We start from the raw sequence: 18,389 nt of genomic DNA on the forward strand, positions 1-18,389 counted from the left end.
TACAGAAAAAGCTCTCCAAAGTGAGAGGGGTCCCGACAGGGTTGCCACTGAGGGCCTTTAGGGTTGGTCTTTTTGTATTCTGTTCTTTAATGTAAACATTGTCCCATGTTATTATGCATCCTCCCTAAATATTTCTGATGGCTGCTGAATCTCCTGTCACGTGGCCATACCAACTTAACCACACACCAACAGTGGGACTGTGAGGTGGTCTGCCAGCACATTTTAAAAACTTCCAGGAAGTCGATGGTATCTGGTTTTGTCCTGAGTTGGGTGGACCTCTCCCTGCCCTATAATCAGCCCCTTAATCAACACCTACCCCAAGGAGGAACTTGTAATTTGTATCAAAGTCATCATTCTCATCTGCTGTTCTTCCTTATTTTATCCGCTCACAAATCTTTAAAGATCCTCCAATGCCTGAAAACCATTCTCTTTGTTATGGCATCCAGAGCTGTCACACTGGAGACCCACTCTCCTTTTCCAGGCCTACCCAGGCCAGCAAGCCTTATCTACTCACTGTCCTCAAACCCACTGCAACCTTATCTTCCGTCCTTTCTGCCTTTGCTCCCACACAGAGCATCTCCAGCAGTGCTGCTCCTAAGTCTGGTTTCTTGGGTGAGTCTTGTTCATTCACCAATGATGAAAGCTTCTTGGGGGATTGGATCCTTATTCTGAAGAGATGCAGTTTTGAAAAATTGCAAGAGTACCTATCTTTTCAGACCAGGATTGAAATTCCAGCTTGGCCACTTACTAGCTTGGGCAAGTTACAGAATCTTAGAACCTCTGTTTCCACTCAGGTATGTTTTAAGGCTTATAGAATAATGAACTTTCAGGGCCAGGCATGCAGTAGGTAACGGCAAGCAATTACTGTTAATAGTATACTTGTTTTTCATCCCTCACTTCTCTCCAGCATGTTGATAAAGTGGCACTGGGTGGCCAAGGATAACAAACTCCGTGAGCTCAAACTTTCACCAAGGCTGCCCATCATTGTAAAAGGGTCTGAATGGAATGCTCCGCTTGGAGCAGCAGAAAAAGGCTTCGGCTGCCAAGGTGAATTAGTTCGTGGAGGAGGATACAGGCAGGACCTACACCAATATTCTGGAGGCTTGAGTGCGTTAGGAAGGTTACATGGTAAGATTCCGGCTCTAGACTCCATGAGGCCCCAGATCTAAATATAGCCGTTAACTCCATGACTACAAGGTTCCAGATTACCTGGGCCAGAGACAAACAGCCAGCTCAGTAAGGTTATTAACAGGGCCATATCCATGGTCTTTTCCACTCCCCCTTATGTCCCTGTTATCTAGGACAGTGCCATGGCACACTGTGGAACGAATAGGTGAGTAATCCAGGAAAAGATGACAGAGGCGCTGGAGCTCACTGTCTAGCCTACCATCCTGATAAGGACATTCCATGCTGTGGCAGAAGTGTGGAGTGACTGGGAGTTACTCTCAGGCATAAGGCGACATGGGGAAAAGAGAAAGAACAGAGAAAATCTGGGGCACCTGGGTGGCTCAGTTGGTTAAGCGACTGCCTTCGGCTCAGGTCATGATCCTGGAGTCCCGGGATCGAGTCCCACATCGGGCTTCCTGCTCAGCAAGGAGTCTGCTTCTCCCTCTGACCCTCTTCCCTCTCGTGCTTTCTATCTCTCATTCTCTCTCCCTCAAATAAATAAATAAAATCTTTAAAAAAAAATAAAAGAACAGAGAAAATCTGGAGGTCTGGGTTCCAGTCCCAACATCCTGCTGTTGAGTTACCTGCATACATCTGTGCCAAGATCCCCTCTGGAGACTCTTCAAGCCCTGTGTTTAGAAGCAGGTCATTTTAGCTCCATTTTACAGATGGGAAAACTGAGGCTCGGAGAAAATAAAATTATGCAATTGGCTTGGGAGAGCAGTTTAGCTCAAGGTACAGCTGAGTGAGATCAAGCTGTGATGCTATAGGCCAAACCTGGGGCCTAGAGATGGTTATTGATGATTAGGTTTATTGATCTGGTGATGGGCTGGAGTAGGATGACAGGAATTGTCACCTTGCCAAGAGCCCACAGTAAGACTGCCCTTCTCCATTCCCTCCTTCTGCCCCAGCCAGACCATCTCTTTTCCTGGGCCGCCCTAGCCCAAGCTCCTTTGGGCTCTAGTCAAGTGCCAGCCTTTCCCCTCTGAGCCCTCAGATGGCTCTTTGGGACCCTAAGGGCACAGGCGTGGGCAGAGGTGGGGTAGCCTCCTGCCCGCCACAGAGCCCCCCAGCTCCCCATACCTCCACCATCAGTCAGGAACCAGGGGAGAGCAGTAGCCATTTTACAGATGAGTAAGACAGGGAAGGGAAGTCATCTGTTCGTATTCAAAAGACCAAGGCCCAGCCAAGAATTCAGGGTTGTCCCTCCTCTTCTCGTGGGATGTTCAATGGGCAAGGGGTTGAGATTTGCCCTTGAGCTTCACCTGAGCTCAGAATAGCTCAGAAGAGCCTGGAGAGTGATCATCACATCCTGTTTCACAAATAAGAAAACTGCATCCCCCCCTCTTTCAGTAGCTTCAATCCCCTCAAGCCCTCCAGTCAGGGCTGGCCCAGCTGCCTTGAACTTGGTTCCCATGCCACAGGAGTCACCGAAAAGTCCAGACACTGGGGTGGCCACCTCTTATGCACGTATTTGTGTCCCCCAGAGAACCCTGTTAACGGAGGATATTCATTGTAATGTTTAGAACAGAAACAGTTGAGAAATAACCCAGATAATCCTGCAAAGGGGGCTGGTCAAACACGGTCACACATTCTTCCCACAGAAGTCGTGTGGCATGGAGAATGGTGACACGCAGCACTTACCACATACAGTCACTGCTCTAAGCACCATATGCACTTTGATCTCAACCTCACAACAACCCTATGAGGTAGAGATGTTACCGGTGCCATATCACAGACGAGAAAACTAGCCCAGAGCAACTCAGTTCTTTGCCTAAGGTCGCACAGAAAGCGTGAATTCAAACTCAGAAATTCTGACATCAGAGCCTGGGTTCTTAGCCACCCTGATAGAATGTTGTAGAAAGATATTTCCGGCTTGGAAATGACTTAGGATATACTATTCACGGAAAAAGCAATCACCCATTTTTGCAGGGGAGAAAACAAGGCCTAAATTCACGTGAATAGGAAAAAAATCTGAAAAATATACAAAAAGAAGAAGAACCGGTTTTTGGAGATATGGAAATCACGGATGCTTTATGTAAACTTTATGCACGTCTGCATTTTCAGAGTTTTCTACAGTAAATATGCCAACCCTGTGCAATAATAATAATTACTAACATTTATGGAGGATTTTCTACACATCTGACACTTACATGCACTTCCTCATTTACTCTTCATGACCGGGGTTCTCTGGGTGACTCAGTGGGTTAGGTGTCTGACTCTTGATTTCAGCTCAGATCATGATCTCGTGGCTCGTGGGATCAAGCCCCACGTTAGGCTCTGCACTGGCAGGGAGTCTGAAGATACTCTCCCTCTGCCCCTGCCCCCACTTGCATGCACTCTCTCTCTCAAATAAATAAATCTTAAAAAAAAAATCTTCACAACCACTCTATGAGATTGACACTGATTTTCCCTACTTTACAGATGAGGAAACAGATATTGATCATCATACGCAAGTTCACACAGCCAATAATTTGTGGAGTCAGGATTTGAACCCAGATTGCCTGACTCCTAAGCTCATGTTTGTTGAATGAATAAATGAATGAATGATTGACTTAGCCACAGTTTACCCAGGCATGCCCAGAGCAGGATCACACCCTTGGTATGGACAAACTTCCAGAGAGGGAATGGAGGACTTATCTACGTCCTTGCTCGCTGCCCATGACTGAGCTTTACAATGCCCGATAAGGACAGTATGGTGAGTATTCTCATGGAGTCCTGTTTTTACAGAAAATGCATGATTACATGTGAATTCTGTAGTCTCTCTGACTTGATTCGTCACACCTGGAGGAATCCTGGTCACTTAGATCAGAACGTCACAGGCATGGCACCACTTGCCCACCTTCCTTTCTATAACCCAGCCGCCACTCATGTTTACGTATTCATTCTCACATTTGTAATAATTCTGTGAGGAAAGTAGAGCAGCTCATCTTATTTGACTCATTAAGGAAGTTGAGACTGTGAGTGGTTTACTAAATGGAAGGCAGAAATGCAAAGTAGTTGACAGCATAAGCCGTGGCATCAGAGGGATGTGGGTTGAGTCCCACCCCTAGCATTTATTAGCTGTGTGACGTTGAGTGCTCACATCACCTCTCTGAGTAGCAGCTTCCTCATCTGTAAGATGGGATGACCACGCCTGTACTCACAGGCTTGAGGGGAAAAGTAGATGGAATAATGTACGCAAAATACTTGCTCCAGTGCTTGGCATTCCGGAAATGGCAGTTGTTATTTATTCAACAAATATTTAGGGGTGCCTGCGGGGCTCCGCCGGCTAAGCATCTGCCTTCGGCTCAGGTCATGATCTCATGGGTCCTGGGATCAAGCTCCGCATTGCGTCGGGCTCCCGGCTCAGCGGGGAGTCTGCTTCTCCCTCTCCCTCTGTGCACTTTCTCTCTCTCAAATAAATAAATAAAATCTTTTAAAAAACCAAATATTTATTGATCACCTCTTATGGATGAGCAGTAGGTGCTGAGATACAACAATCAGAAGTCCCCGTGCTTGGCTCTGAGGCGGAGAGGGCAGGGGCAGTTATCTGACAGGAGGAGGCTTTCAGGCAGAGGGAGAAGCAGGTGCACACAGTGCTTTCCCCAACATTTGATTATGAAAAGTTTCTAACAGATGCCAAAGAAGTTGAAAGAATTGTACAGTGAAAAGCCCTTTATCTCCCGCGTAGACTCAACAATGAACATTTAACTATATTTGTTTTGTGACGTATCTGCCCTAGATCCCTGTGCTTTCTTTTTTTTTTTTCCTAAAGATTTTATCTGTTTATTTGACAGAGAGAGAGACAGCGAGAGAGGGAACACAAGCAGGGGGAGTGGGAGAGGGAGAAGCAGGCTTCCCGCAGAGCAGGGAGGCCCATGTGGGGCTCGATCCCAGGACCCTGGGACCATGACTTGAGCCGAAGGCAGACGCTTAACGACTGAGCCACCCAGGCGTTCCCCCCCCCCCCCCCCAGTGCTTTCTTGTACCAGATGAGCTGCCTTGATGGTTTGGAGACAGAATGGAGCAGGAGTGCAAAAACAGGGACCTTTTGCAAGAGTCAGAGGGGAAGAAAGAACATTCCCCTTTTGACAAATCTGTTGGGAGAGGCCAAGTGTGGGGGACACCTCCCCTTATTAAAGAGAGCCTGTTTGGCAAGGAGCTTGGCCCTCTTGTCAAGCAGTCCGTCCCTCACTGGAGTAGGAGCAGGCCGCACAGGGGTTTCCGGGGTGTGGAACCAGCTGCCACACACACTAAGTTGGCCCGAGGGTGAACACAACCATCAGGGGGCTCCAGGCACAGGGGCTGGCAGAGACTGAAAATCTTCAGTGTTCATCTGGCTGACCTTTGGTGCCCCTGGGCAGGTGAGTCCAGCTGCCTGGTTTACAAGGTGCTGGTACAGGACCCAGGCCAGCTAGGGTCATGTTTATTTATCCCCCACACAGGGGAGCCCCTCCTTACGGAAACCCAGTTCATAAGAAGTGCTGATGGCCAGAAATCAGAACCAGGGGGTGACCATGAGGGGATGGAGATTTCTATCTCTGATCTCTAGCGGTCAGGGAACCTTCTCTCTATTGCTACTGTTGAGAGGGCAGAGGGCTGGGAATCCTATGTTCCTAGACTCGGAAGAGGACTTAGAAGTCGTCTGGGCCACAGTTGTGTGGTTAAACACCCAGTTGCTCAATCCGGGCTCTGGGTCTGGGTTAAATCCAGGTTCTCCTACTTATTAGTCCTGTCACCTTGGACAAGTCACGTAAAACCCTTCTGCACCTCGGGTGCCTCATTTGTCATAAAAGGCTAATAGTACCCACCTCCCAGGGTCATTAACTGAGTTCATACATGTAAAGTGCCTAGAACGGTGCCTAGCAATGGTAAGTGCTTGGTAAGTGTTAGCTCCAGACAGCATCTAAAGCAAAAGGAGCTGGTGTTGGTGGTTTGCAGCCATTTTTACCCTATGCATGCATTAACATATTGGGTTTTTATTATTTTTCACAAGAGTGAACATACTGTATACACTGTACTATAACTTGCTTTTCCACCCAATGGTATATCCTCTGTGTCAATTTTGATAAACTTAAAAGCATTTTCCTCTGGATTTTTCCCACATATATTAAGGACCATGATGTTGGTGGCAAGATGTGTGTCCTGTAGCTTATTTGCCAGTCCCCTACTACTGGACATTTAGGTTACTTTCAATTTTTTTTTTCCTTCTGCAAATAAAGCTGCGCTGAGCAAGAAGTGACTGATGTCAGCTGGCTGTATGACCTTGGGTATGACCTTCTGGTGTGAGTTTCTTCATCTAAAAACAAAATGAAAGGATTCTTCTGGGTGATTCAAATCTCCAGCAAACTACATATTGAATCACTTCCAAGACATCGCTGACAAGTAACCATCAGCTTCTGTTTGCATTCTGCTAGGGACAGGGTGCTCACTACCTCACGAGCAGCCTATTTCACCAGACAGCTGTAATGGTCAATAAAGTATCCACCATGCTGGGCCAGAATCTGCCTCCCTGCAACTCCTAGTCTAGTTTTATTATCTGAGGCCCGATAAATTCAGTCTATACCCAGTGGCCAGTGGCTGGGGCCAATCCTTCCCTTCCTTCCTTTCTCCCTCTCTTTCTTTATGCTTATTATAGATCAGACCATCTGCTAGGCACATGGATGGGGCTCCAGAAGTTAGCTGCAGGGTAGGAACTGGAGCCCAGGTGCCCTAAGTCCCATTTCAGGGGACTGCCCCTGCTGTGGGACAGCGGTCCTGAAGCTGGTGGTCTGCCTCAGATACGCTACAAGTACTCATGCTCCAGGCAGAGTCCTGGGTTGCTCTGTAAGGAGGTGACCAGAGCTGGAGACAACTACAGCCTAGGGCTGGAGCAGGACCCCACCAGATTTTTACTAGAGCTGGACCCAAGCCTCCTTTCTTTTCCCCCACCTTAAATCTGTAGATTTAAGTACAGATTCAAATATAAATAATTTCAACAATGTAACTCTGAAGAGTTAGTTCCCCAGGGGCTTTGTCTGGATCTTTCTCAGGGCTTAGTGTTGTTCTTTGCTTTCATTCATTCATTCATTCGTTCGTTCGTTCTCATTCAATACATTCTTATTAAGAGCTCACTGGGTAAGGTCTTAAAGAGAAATTTTGCCAATCCAAAGCCCCCTCTGAGACTCCATTTCCCCATTTGTAAAATAGGAGTGCTGATCCATTCTCTGCCTTGCAAGGATATGGGGAGGGTAAACTGAAGTCACGAGCAAAGGAGGGTTCTTATGTGTGGGTGCCCAGTGAACGGATGCCCTCTTTGAAACTGCGCACAGTGCCCGTCCTAGAGTAGGAATGCAGCAACTACTTGTTGAATGAACGAATAAGTGAGGGACTGAATGAATGACTGTGTTGGAATAAATGCATCTCTTCTGCTCCCTGTCACAGTCCCTCTGCTCCTATGTTAACTCCATCAACAGGCCAGCAAAACCAGCCTGCAGCCAGAGATAAGGCTTTTGGCGGGTGTCTCCCCTATCACTCCCTGGAGTGGGGGTGGGGGCAGAGGGGTGGGGGCAGAGGGGTGATGCCTGGAGCTGGATGCCGCACGGACACAGACAAGGACACAGGATGGGCTCCAAGTACCCACCATCTATGCGGGGCTGCCTGCCCCTGTGGACCCTAGTGCTGGAGGTGGCTCTCATTGTCATCTTCTTCTTTTTCACCTCCTCTGACACTTCCTCACAGGATCCGAAGAAGCTCATGGCGAACTTTCGAGGTGAGTGTCCAGGGGGTGGGGGTGGGGGGGTGGTCACGGAGGCAAGTAGCAGGAACAAGGGAAGAGGAGGTCTGTGGTCCTCCAGGGGCTATGTTCCTTTCCACAAAGTCTCTGAGTAAATGGGTTCCCACACCTTCTCCCATAGGTTGCGCAGAGACCCAGACAACAATGTAGGCTCCCCCTTTAGGACCAACATGGACATCTCCTCTTCCATGAAGCCTTCCTTGATTTGTCGGGGCAGTGAGGGGCCTCCTATTCTGTATTTCTAGAATTTCCTTTGCCAAATGGTCTTCATAAGTCTCTGCTTCTCTGTCCCTTCCCCCTCTTTCTCCTGAACAGCAAGGAATTTCACGTTGTTTGGCTTTTAGTTTTTATTTCCTTTTTTTTTTTTTTTTTTTTGGTCTCTCTTGCTCACTTCTGTACCACCCTCCTTTTGGTAGCTTGAGTCTGTTGCCCCTCCCCCACCCCCAGCCTTCTCCTTCTCACTCATTGGCTGGGAAGTCTACATTCTGTCTGCAAATCCAGAGCCATAAGGTATGGCTGAAGAGGAGTGTAGGATGGTTGTGATTTTATATGCAGCTAAAAATATTCACAGACGGTGATGAGAACAACTGTAAACAAGACAGATGTCCACAGTGGTGTGGCTTTTGCTTTTTTTAAAAAAAAATTGAGATGAGTTTCAAGCATCTCATTGGGCCGGCGTCTTATCTATGATAATGGATGGGCCACCTTGGGTGCCCTCCCTGAGACAAAGCTGAAGCTCTAGTCTGGTTGAGTGCCTGCTTCTTCCTCAGTGATACGAACTGACTAGTTAGCTGCGCGCAAAGGAAAATCATCACCGGGCCCTCATCAGCAGTAAGTCGGACAAAGAAATGACTTGGGGAGGGAAGGCTCTACACCACTTCAGGGGCTGGGCCAGAGAGGGGCCTGACGAGCAAGGCCTAGACAAATTTAAGTTCATTTCAGTTTACTTTAATTCTTTTCAGTCCAATACAATGGAATTCAATGCATGCATTCATTCGCGCATGTATTCATTCAACCCTGTATTACATCCAGTGGGGAATCTAGACACGTGCTAATCAGAGCCAATATTTATTTTCTCTTCCTATGTACCAGGCACTATTTAAATGCTTCATATTGAACCCTCACAACAATCTCATGAGTTGGTATGATTATGATCTCTGTTTCTCATATAAGGAAATGAGGCAATTGGACGTTGAATAATTTGCACAAAGTCACTCAACCAGTGATAACACAGCAAATTTAAACTTGTGCAGCCTGGTTTTAGTTTCCATGCACGTAACCACTATGCTTCACTGCCCCGTTTTACGGTGAACTTGAGTCACCTGTCATATAACCAGTGGGTGTAGGGGCCAGTATTTCAACTCTGTATGTTGGCGCCAGGGTCCACATTTTTTACCCCTCTGCTATGCTGGTAACACAGAAATGAAGTGCCCTCAGACACTCACTTTACATGGAAGCACAGAGGAGGGCCCATCAGGCAAGGCAGTTGGTGGTGTCAGGGAAGGCTTCTGGAAGGAAGTGACTGACCAGCCACATCCTGGAGGCTCGGTAGGAGTTCACCATGTGAAAATGGATCATCAGCCAGAGTGAGAGGACAGCAAGAGCTGGTGTGTGCACTCACTGGAGTGGACCAGGTTAGGGTTTAACATCGCAACATCGGAGCCCAAAGAAGGCAGTAGGGCATGGTGGACCCACTGGGTTGAGTAAGGAGCTTGACCTTCACGCAGCTGAGCTGATAGGAAGCAGGGGTGTGGTGAGTTTGGGTTCAGGTTGTGGAGAAAGCCATTCCAGGGCTAGTGGAGGGGTAGGGGAAAGGGCCATGACTTGAGGTGGGAGACCAGTGTGTGGGGCTTGTGTGTAGTATGGACCAGAGGGCTTTAAACGCTTCTGATCACACACACCATTTTTTAAGCACGTACCATACTTACATGTCATCATCAAGTACTGCTGCGTGAATATATTTTGTACATTATAATAATACACACAAATTAGAAAATCTGAAAGAGGTCAAATGAAATACATAATATTTTCAAATTACTGATTGTGATGGTGCCAATCAATCTCAAGGCAAGGTCCATTGTTTCCATTACTGAGAGTGGATGTAAATCCATTCCTAGAGTCTTCTTGATAACTTCAAATTCTCCGGGTTGACTTCCTGTGAGATCTAATTAGACTGACTTTTTTAAAACCTTCAATGTGACAGATGAAGAGTTTACACAAGAAATAGCACTCTGCCCTTTTTTTTCTTACGCTTGGCTGCCATTATGGTTCTGCCTTCATTCTGTGGTTTTAGGCAGGCATTGTTCAAGCCATTAGTCCATTTTGTAAAGGTTAGTTGAGCTAAAACTAGGTTACCTTATCAGTCAATGCACTTAATCTAATCTAGTCCATGTGAACTCAATGTTATTCAAACCAGCCAAGTCCAAAAAGACATTTTTGAGGCAATCAGCATGAATCCTATAGGACATACAGGAATTGTTGTTTGTTTTGTTAAGTCTGATAATAGTATGGTGGGTTTTTTTTTTTAAGGCCCTATCTGCTAGAGAGGTATATTGAAATGAAGCAATGTCCAGGACTTGCTTAATGCCAGACCAAAAAAAAAAAAAAACAAAAAAGGAAACAAGTGGAAAGGAAAATAAAAACCAGATCAGCCCCGTGTGGGACAGTCATCAAAGCTGGGAATGGGACATGACATTCACCATGCAACTCTCTGTTTTTGTATATGCTTAACGTTTTCCATAATAAAGAATTAAATTTAAAACGAAAAGCAAAAAAAAAAAAAAACAAAAAACAAAACCCTGCCATTCACTGCAACATGATGAATACGGAGAAACACGTCCCCCTCTTCCCAGTGGCCCAATATTCCCTCAGGACTCCTTCCAAAGCTAGGAGCCTAGAAACTGTCTGACATCCTGAGCAAGCAGAGGAGGCTCCTGGGTCAATGTGGATCTTAAGTACTTGCAGAGCTGCAAACTTCACCAAGGCCCTTTGGAGGTAGGATAGCCTAGATCAGTGGTTCTCAAAGTGTGGTCCCCAGGCTACCACCTCAGCCACTAACAGCTCAGGAATGTGTTAGAAATGCAGATTCCCGGGCCCGGATCCATACCCACCGATCAGAAATATTCAGGGTGGGGTTTAGCAAACTGTGTTTTACCAAGCCCTCTAAGTGACTCTTACGCACATGAGAGTTTGAGAAGCATTCGAGGCAGACTGATTCAGACCCTGCCTCTGCCCCTTCTTAGCTGCGAGAACTTGGGCAAATTATTCTGCCTCTCTTGCCCTCCATTTCAACCATGTCACATGACATGGGTCACATGACAACAGTCACATGGACAATAGTACTTTTTCAATTTGTTGTTGGAAGGTTTGAAAGAACGAATACATATACAGACTGATTAAGAGTATTCACTTTCATTATTAATAAACTTCAATTTCTTATATTTTTACAAAATCAAATAAAACTAGAAGGGCTCATATCTTCTTCCAGCAGCCCCTGTGGATTGTCTGGAGCATCTTCTGAGGTGTGTGTTCCCTACGCCGATGACCACTGGTCCCACAGCCAGTGATGAGGCCATATGGGCAGGGAGAGCAAAGGAGATGCAAAGTGTCAAAATATTGAAGAGACAGCTAGGAGATCAAACGAGCTGTACCTGGTGGAAGTGAAGGAGGGTTTTAAGGATGACTTCAGACATGAGCTTTGGTATATGGAAGTGCCAATTCCTGAGACAAGAAGCACAAGGGGAGGAGCAGTTTGGGAGGTAAATAAACAATATATTCATTCTGGGCTTGGGGTTGAGGCGCCTATGAGACGCTTAGGAGAAGCAGAGTGTAGCAGTTAAACTATTGCTGCATAACAAACCACCCCCAAACTTAATGGCTGAAAAAAGCAACCATTTAATTTGCTCATGATTGTGATTAAGTGGTTCAGCAGAAGAGTCATAGCAGTAAAAGAGGATAAGCCCCAATGAGTGGGTGCTTTTCAAATCTTGGCTTGTAACATGTTGACTAATGTCGCATTGGCCCAAGCAAATCACAAGGCCCAACCCAGGCAGGAGGGGTCTATACTGGAAGGTGTGATTCATCGGGAGCCATTACTGTAACAATCTACACACAGAGCCTGCTCTAGGAATGCCACGTTGGGGAAACATCCTGGACCCTGCACTGTGGGTACTACCCAGGTCCCCTCCCCTGCTCCCCAAAGGGAGGAGAGCTACCAAAAGACATTTCCACTGACATGTAAATACAGTACCCCCAAATCCTACAATGTTCCAATCCCCTTTGATTGGGACACCCCTTTTTCTATTCCCTGTCTGCTGTAGGGGTACAGGTAAGATGGGAGTAGAGGCTATTGGGGAACAGAAGTCAGCCTAGGGGTCTATGGTTGGCCCCAGTCTGGGGCTGCAGAGGTCTTCCCAGTCAGCAGTGGGGAGAACAGTGTGGAAGTCGAGCCTAGAGCCTAAGGGCCAGAAGCTGGTTCTGGCTTCAAAGCTGTTGGTGCTGAAGTGTCTGCAGGCCAAAGGAAGGAACAGAGGTGGGTGGAAACACAGGGGCAGCCAGGCCAGAGGAGGGGGGAACGGTCTTGCCCAAAGCCATACAACCAATAAGTGGCAGACACAGGATAATAGTGTCTAACACTGTGTATCCAATGCCAGGCTAAGTGGTTTGCACAAGCCAGTGAAAATGTTCACAGGGATCCTCTGAGCAGGTGCCATTGTTTCATACCCATTTTACAGATTAGGAAGCTGGGACACAGAGGTAGAGCCAGGCTCTAAACCCTGACAACCTGACTCAGAGTCTTCACCATTATACCCTGTGTGCTGTGTGGAAAAGCATGATACATCGTGGTTAAACCCAGATGGTCAGCATTCAGATCGCTCACCATTTGCTAGCTCTGTGACCTGGGCTAGTTACGGCGCCTCTCTGGGCCTCCCTTTCCTATCTGTAAAAGGTGGATAATAAATAGTACCTACTGCATGAAGTGGTTGCAGGTAAAGCCATAAGGCACTTAGAATGGTGCCTGGTGTGTGGAGGGCACCGTGCACGGGCCTGCTGTTGCCAATGCTGGTCATCATTGCCTCCTCTCACACCAGCGGACTCTCAACTTAGACCCTTCCTGCGAGTCGTGGGGCTTTCATAAAATTCTCCCGAAGGCCTGTCTTAGACTGTAGAACTCCCCTCTGGGGCCCAGTCATTGGGACCCCTGTAGCACATCCACTCCTTATCACCTCCAGACACCTTAGAGTCCATTAGCTTATCAGCCCAGCAGCTGATGTGGGGTGCAGCGCGGAATCTGAGAGGGGGAGGCTAGCACCACTGGGGATGCCCTGAGCTGGGACCTGGCCCTGAAGTGGGGGTCCCAGTCCTGAGACTGAGGAGGAGTTGGAGGGGGGCCTAGAGTTCTGGGAGGCCGGGAGAGGAAGCAGGAGGGTGCAGAGAGTGAAGAGAGGCCTGACATCGAATGTTATTGACTCATCCATTTAGGGTGACTGGGCTCTGTCAACAGCTCCCAGAAACTGCCCCCCGACTTCCTCCCATGGGGTGGAGTACAACTCCTCCCTCAGGGACAGTGTGGGGCCTTGGGGAGGAAGGCCCTGAGCTCCTCTGCCTGGCAGCAGTGACAGGCATGGCAACTGTGCCTGATAAAGCCCCCCAGCCCAGATCCTCCGACTCTCTGCCCTATGCTGGTCACTCCCCTCTCCCCACCCGCTGAGTCTCTCCTCAGAATATGCCAGAGCCATAAGGGCCTTAGAGAGTAGCAAGTCCAACTCACACGTGTTTACAGAGAGAGAAATTGAGGCCCCAAGAGGGTAGGGGACTTGCTTGGGTTCCATTAGTGAGGTGGGGGCAAAGAAAAGCAAGAAACAGCCTAGCCTGGTGGAAGAGCACTGTACCTGGAGTTCAGAGCAGGGCTTTGCTGCTAGCATGCTGTGTGGCCTTGAGGAAGTCACAGGCTCTCTCTGGTCTGCTTCTGTAAAATGGGAGGAAAATGAAAGGCTCTCCCTACTCATGGGATCTTCAATAAGTCCAGACCCTACGCATATGGTGTGGCTGCGAGATGGCAGATGTGTTTGGTTTAACGGCGGGACTTAATACAAGATTGAATCGGAATACCGATTGTTGGGTGTGCTGTCTCCAGTTGGCCACAGGCCTTACCACTCCCAAAGATGCACTGCGCCTTTCATACACATAATTTCCTGCTTGGTTCCTGAAAGAATTTGAGTGATCCTTATACAAAATGTGCCCCGTCACCCCCACTCCTAAGAGGATGTAAGCAGGAGACAGAAACATTGCCTGCACCTCTCTCGCCCCATGGCAGAGGAGAAGGGGCAAGAAGTTGAGTCAACGCCATTTCTCACCCGCTCCCCAAGTTCCTAGACCCTCTGGAGGTCCTCGGGGGTCTCCAACGTCCTGGTGTAATCAGATTGTTCCGGAGGCATCAATACCCACCCACATCTCACACGCAAGATCCTGTGCGTTTCTCAATGAAGGTGAATTTAAATGTGACTTGAAGGGGCTTTCTGAGACTTTGGAGAGTTCTGGAAAGGAGTGCTTCCTCAGTGTTATCAGAGCCAGGGCTGGAGGTGGAGACCAGGTCGGTTCTTATGACTGTGATGGTGAGGATGGTGGTGGCAGGAGGGGGAGAACCACCATTTCCCGAGCGTCCTCCCTGCGCCAGGCGCCGTGCTAAGCCCTTGAGCAAAACCCCACCTCCTTCAGCTCTCCCGGCCCCCTCTGGGGTGGGCACAATTGCCCTTATTTAGCGGATGAGGAAAGTAAGCAACCTAGAAGGCCACACAGCTATGAGGTTGAAGCAGATAAAACGCCATTTTTATAGGTCAAAATGCTCAAATGTTGGCAATTTTAATATGGTTTAACCTGATGGGAAAGGACGGAGCTGGGAGCAAACAGAACTGTCCAAACTTGAAGTCCATGCCATTTTTCGTCTCTGTGTGTTTTGTTTTGTTTGTTTTTGTTTACTGTCTGCATGCTGGTTGTAGAAAATTTAAACACCGAGAAAAAACAAGTAAAACCCTCCCAAACCCAGAGATAATATCGTGGGGGGACAAATTCTTTCAAGCTCTCTCCCCAGGCATTTATACATGGGAAATAGTTGGTGTTTGTTGATAAAACAGTCCTCCTATTCTGAGCAATTGGGTGCATTTTATCATTGGATTCTGGCCACCAGACGAAGAGTGTGATTATTTTTCCCATTTAACAGGTGAGAAGACAAAGAACAGATAGTGTGGTAGTTGAAGGCACAGGCTTCAGAGCAGATCATCTAGGTTTAAATCTGACTGGAAGAGCTGGGGCAAGTTACTTAACTCCCCTGTGGCTCAGTTTTCACATCTGTGAAATGGTGATAATAGCACCCACCTTGAAGGGGGGTTGGGAGAAGGAAGCGGGCTGGTCTGTGTGATGTGATTAAAACCATGTTGCTGGGGCTCCTGGCTGGCTCAGTCTAGAGAGCATGTGACTCTTGATCTCAGGGTGGTGAGTTCAAGCCCCATGTTGGGCGTAGAGATTATTTAAAAAACAACAACAACAGTGTTGCTACATGAGAAACACTTAATAAATGTGGGCTGTTACTAAAGCTCAGAGACGTTAAATAACTAGATGAAGTCACACAGCTAGAAAGTTCCAGATTCCTGATTTTGAACCCAAGTTTGTCAAGCCGCTACCCATTTTTCCCAAACTTGGAATTAAAGTGTCCACCCTTTTCCTTTTGCTGGACCTCTCCCTGCCGTCAGATAAGTCTCTCGCACTCACCTGCTGCAGCAGCCCCTGAACAGGGTCTGAGGCTGGAAAAGGTGAGGGTCACTCAGATGGTCCTGGTGCTTCCTGCCGGCCCACTGCGTCCCTCCCAGCAAGTGACGAAGGGAGAGAGCTGCTTTCTGAAAAGATAATTTGGTTCTTACCAACAGGATCTCTGAGCTTCCTCTGGGCCCTCTTTTCTGGGCCAAGTCATTGGCTTCTGCACTCTTACTTTGTCATGCACAGGATCAGGTTGAATCTGCTCCTCAGTAGCCACAGTAATTACCTTTACTGGATGTCGACTGTGTGCCAAGCACTGGTCCAGATGCTTTACACATGTTCAAATCATTAAGTTTAATAATAACAGTAATTGCCACAGTTACCGAGCACTCACTACGGGCAAGCCCTGCCTTTGTGCTTCACCAGCATCAGCTCATCATATCCTAACCCCAACCCTGCCGGGTATGTATTGTCCCCATTATTCAGATGACAAGACTGAGGCTCAAAGAGGCAAACTAACTTGTCCCAGCACTCTTTAATGATCTCTTCTAGCTGCCATCCCATAAATTCATACAGAATGTATGTAAATTCTAATTCTGTAAGCTCTGTAAATTCTAATTTCTAACTTTCCATCTTGTCTGCTTCTCTTGCTCCTTCTCCATATCTGCTCCTGGGCAGTCCTCCAGGATGTGACCATCATGGTGGCCCTTGGCTTTGGCTTCCTCAACTCGTCTTTGCGGAGATATGGCTGGAGCAGTGTGGCCTTCAACCTCTTTTTGCTGGCCCTGGGGGTTCAGTGGGCAGTCTTGATGGATGGCTTCCTGGAACGGCCCTTCCATAAGAAGGTGGTCATCAAACTGTCCAGGTAACCAGACGACAGCTGTTATCATTTTTTGGGTCCTTGAGGGTATGGGGCCCAAGAGAGCTGGTTCTAGAGGAGCTGGGATGTCCCCTTGAAGCCATGCAATATTGAGGATATCCGCTAACAAATTACTTACTGTTTATCTAAAATTCAAATTGCATCAGGAATCCTATATTTTATCTGACAACCCTGAGCCCAGATCTACAGCCCTCCCCAAGTTCGTTCTTTATTTATTGAGTATGATTTGATAAAGTTACACAAGCAATATGGGTTCAAAGAAAAGTTAATAGAGGTTACAGAAAAGAAATAGAAATGTCACAGTTTCTTGAAAACAAAGAAGTACGCTTAGTCCTCAAATGTTGGTGAACAAGAAATAGCCATGCCTTTAAATATTACCTTTGAACCATTTAGATGCATGTATATGAAATTCTAAAAACTAGCAAAATTACCCATGTTGCTAGAAGTCAGAATAATGTTTACAAGAGGAAGGTGATGGTTATTGATTAGGAAGGAGCATAAAAAACATTACGAGACACAGCAAACGTTCTCTGTGTTACCCCAGGTAACGGTTACACGAGGGGATAGATATATACATCCATCAAGTTGTACACTTTTTTTAAAAAAAAAAAAGGCAGGAAGGGACGCCTGGCGGGCTCAGTAGGTGGAGCATGCAACCCTTGATCTAAAGAACATGAGTTCAGGCCTCATGTTGGGCCTGGAGCCTACTTAGGAAAAAAAAAAAAAAAAAAAAGGACAAAAAATTGCAAAATAATAAAAGAGGCATTAGCACTTGACAGGGGAAACTTGGTAAAATTTACCTTGTACATTGTTTTTTGCTCTTATCCAGCTCTGAATCTCTGTTCTGCCCAGATGATGGTAAATCCCATCTTAGGCATCTTGGGGAACCGGTCACCTCTCCAGGCCACTCCATCCTCCCCTCCGATGAAACCCTGCTAAGTCTCTGGGCACTGCTGTTGACCATCTCCCCACAAGCCAGAAATGGTACCAGGCAGGACACAAACATTATTTTGTTTGACCCTTCCAGTAGGGGTCTAACCGGGGTACAGCCAAGGAAATAGAGGCTCAGAGAGCTTAAGGCATTTGCCAAGAGTCACAGGGCTAAGTGGTGGTAATGGCTTTAGCTTTTTACTATCTGCAACCCTCCCCACACCCTCCAGGGTGGTTATGACATGAGCCATAGCCCAGTCAGTTCCTTCCCTGTTGGCCCTGAAAAAACCCTCCACATTTTTTCTTCTAACAAGTTTTAGAGCTAATCCCCATGCGGATTTGATACCCACCCACCCCCACCCCCAAGAAACACCTGGGAAGAGGCAAAGGGTACTCTCTGGAAGAATTCTGACAGTGGTGGCCCTAGTCTGGCGTTTCTGCTGCCTTGCCTTCAGCCTCCTGCCCCTTAGTGTCCAGGCATCATCTCTGGGCTGTTCCTTCTAAGGTACCGCGCCCACGGGGGCCAACTTGTTCTTGACTCAGTCCGGGAAGACAAGAAGAGGCCATCTGCAGCCTGAGTGGACTCCCCTGCCCCACCTCTGGCGGCCTGGATCCTCCCAGCTGTGACCCCTGCTGGGACCGGCTCACAGATTTGAATAACGAGCTCCTTCCTGACCTTTCCAAGGGCCTGGCTGCTTCAGGGGGCAGTGCCCAGGCCTGCCTCCAGGACAGGGTCCTCCCTTCTCCCTTGGCCTCACCCACACTGTGCAGCCTGACTTGGCACTGAATTGCCTTGAGTCACCGATGACCAGTCCCTTCGGGGCAGGGGCCTCTCCTGCTCAGCTCTGTCCTTTGTTTTCCTCCTGTAGTAAAGACTTACTAAAGGGTTTTTGGAACCAAAAT

General features: G+C 47.6%; 1 protein-coding gene and 1 long non-coding RNA gene across 3 annotated transcripts in view; both read left to right on the forward strand.

Annotated features, from left to right (window-relative positions):
* The first annotated feature begins 563 nt into the window (after positions 1–563).
* On the forward strand, positions 564–6,609 carry LOC114216957 (uncharacterized). Its single transcript, XR_003610885.1, has 3 exons — positions 564–612; positions 3,592–3,865; positions 6,372–6,609. It is a non-coding gene; the product is annotated as an uncharacterized LOC114216957 (long non-coding RNA).
* A 1,090-nt stretch (positions 6,610–7,699) lies between these two features.
* LOC114216954 (RH-like protein) overlaps positions 7,700–18,389 on the forward strand; it is a 36,243-nt gene continuing 25,553 nt past the window's right edge. For both annotated transcript variants that reach the window (XM_028113618.2, XM_028113619.2), the window contains exons 1-2: positions 7,700–7,900; positions 16,355–16,541. In XM_028113618.2, coding sequence (XP_027969419.1) covers positions 7,723–7,900; positions 16,355–16,541 — 365 coding nt within the window. In that variant the 5' untranslated portion in view covers positions 7,700–7,722. The remainder of the gene's footprint in view (positions 7,901–16,354; positions 16,542–18,389) is intronic.

Source organism: Eumetopias jubatus, unplaced genomic scaffold (assembly GCF_037043125.1).
Source record: "Eumetopias jubatus isolate StellerSeaLion01/CBP00866 unplaced genomic scaffold, mEumJub1_p1.0 scaffold_4, whole genome shotgun sequence".
NCBI lineage: Eukaryota > Metazoa > Chordata > Mammalia > Carnivora > Otariidae > Eumetopias > Eumetopias jubatus.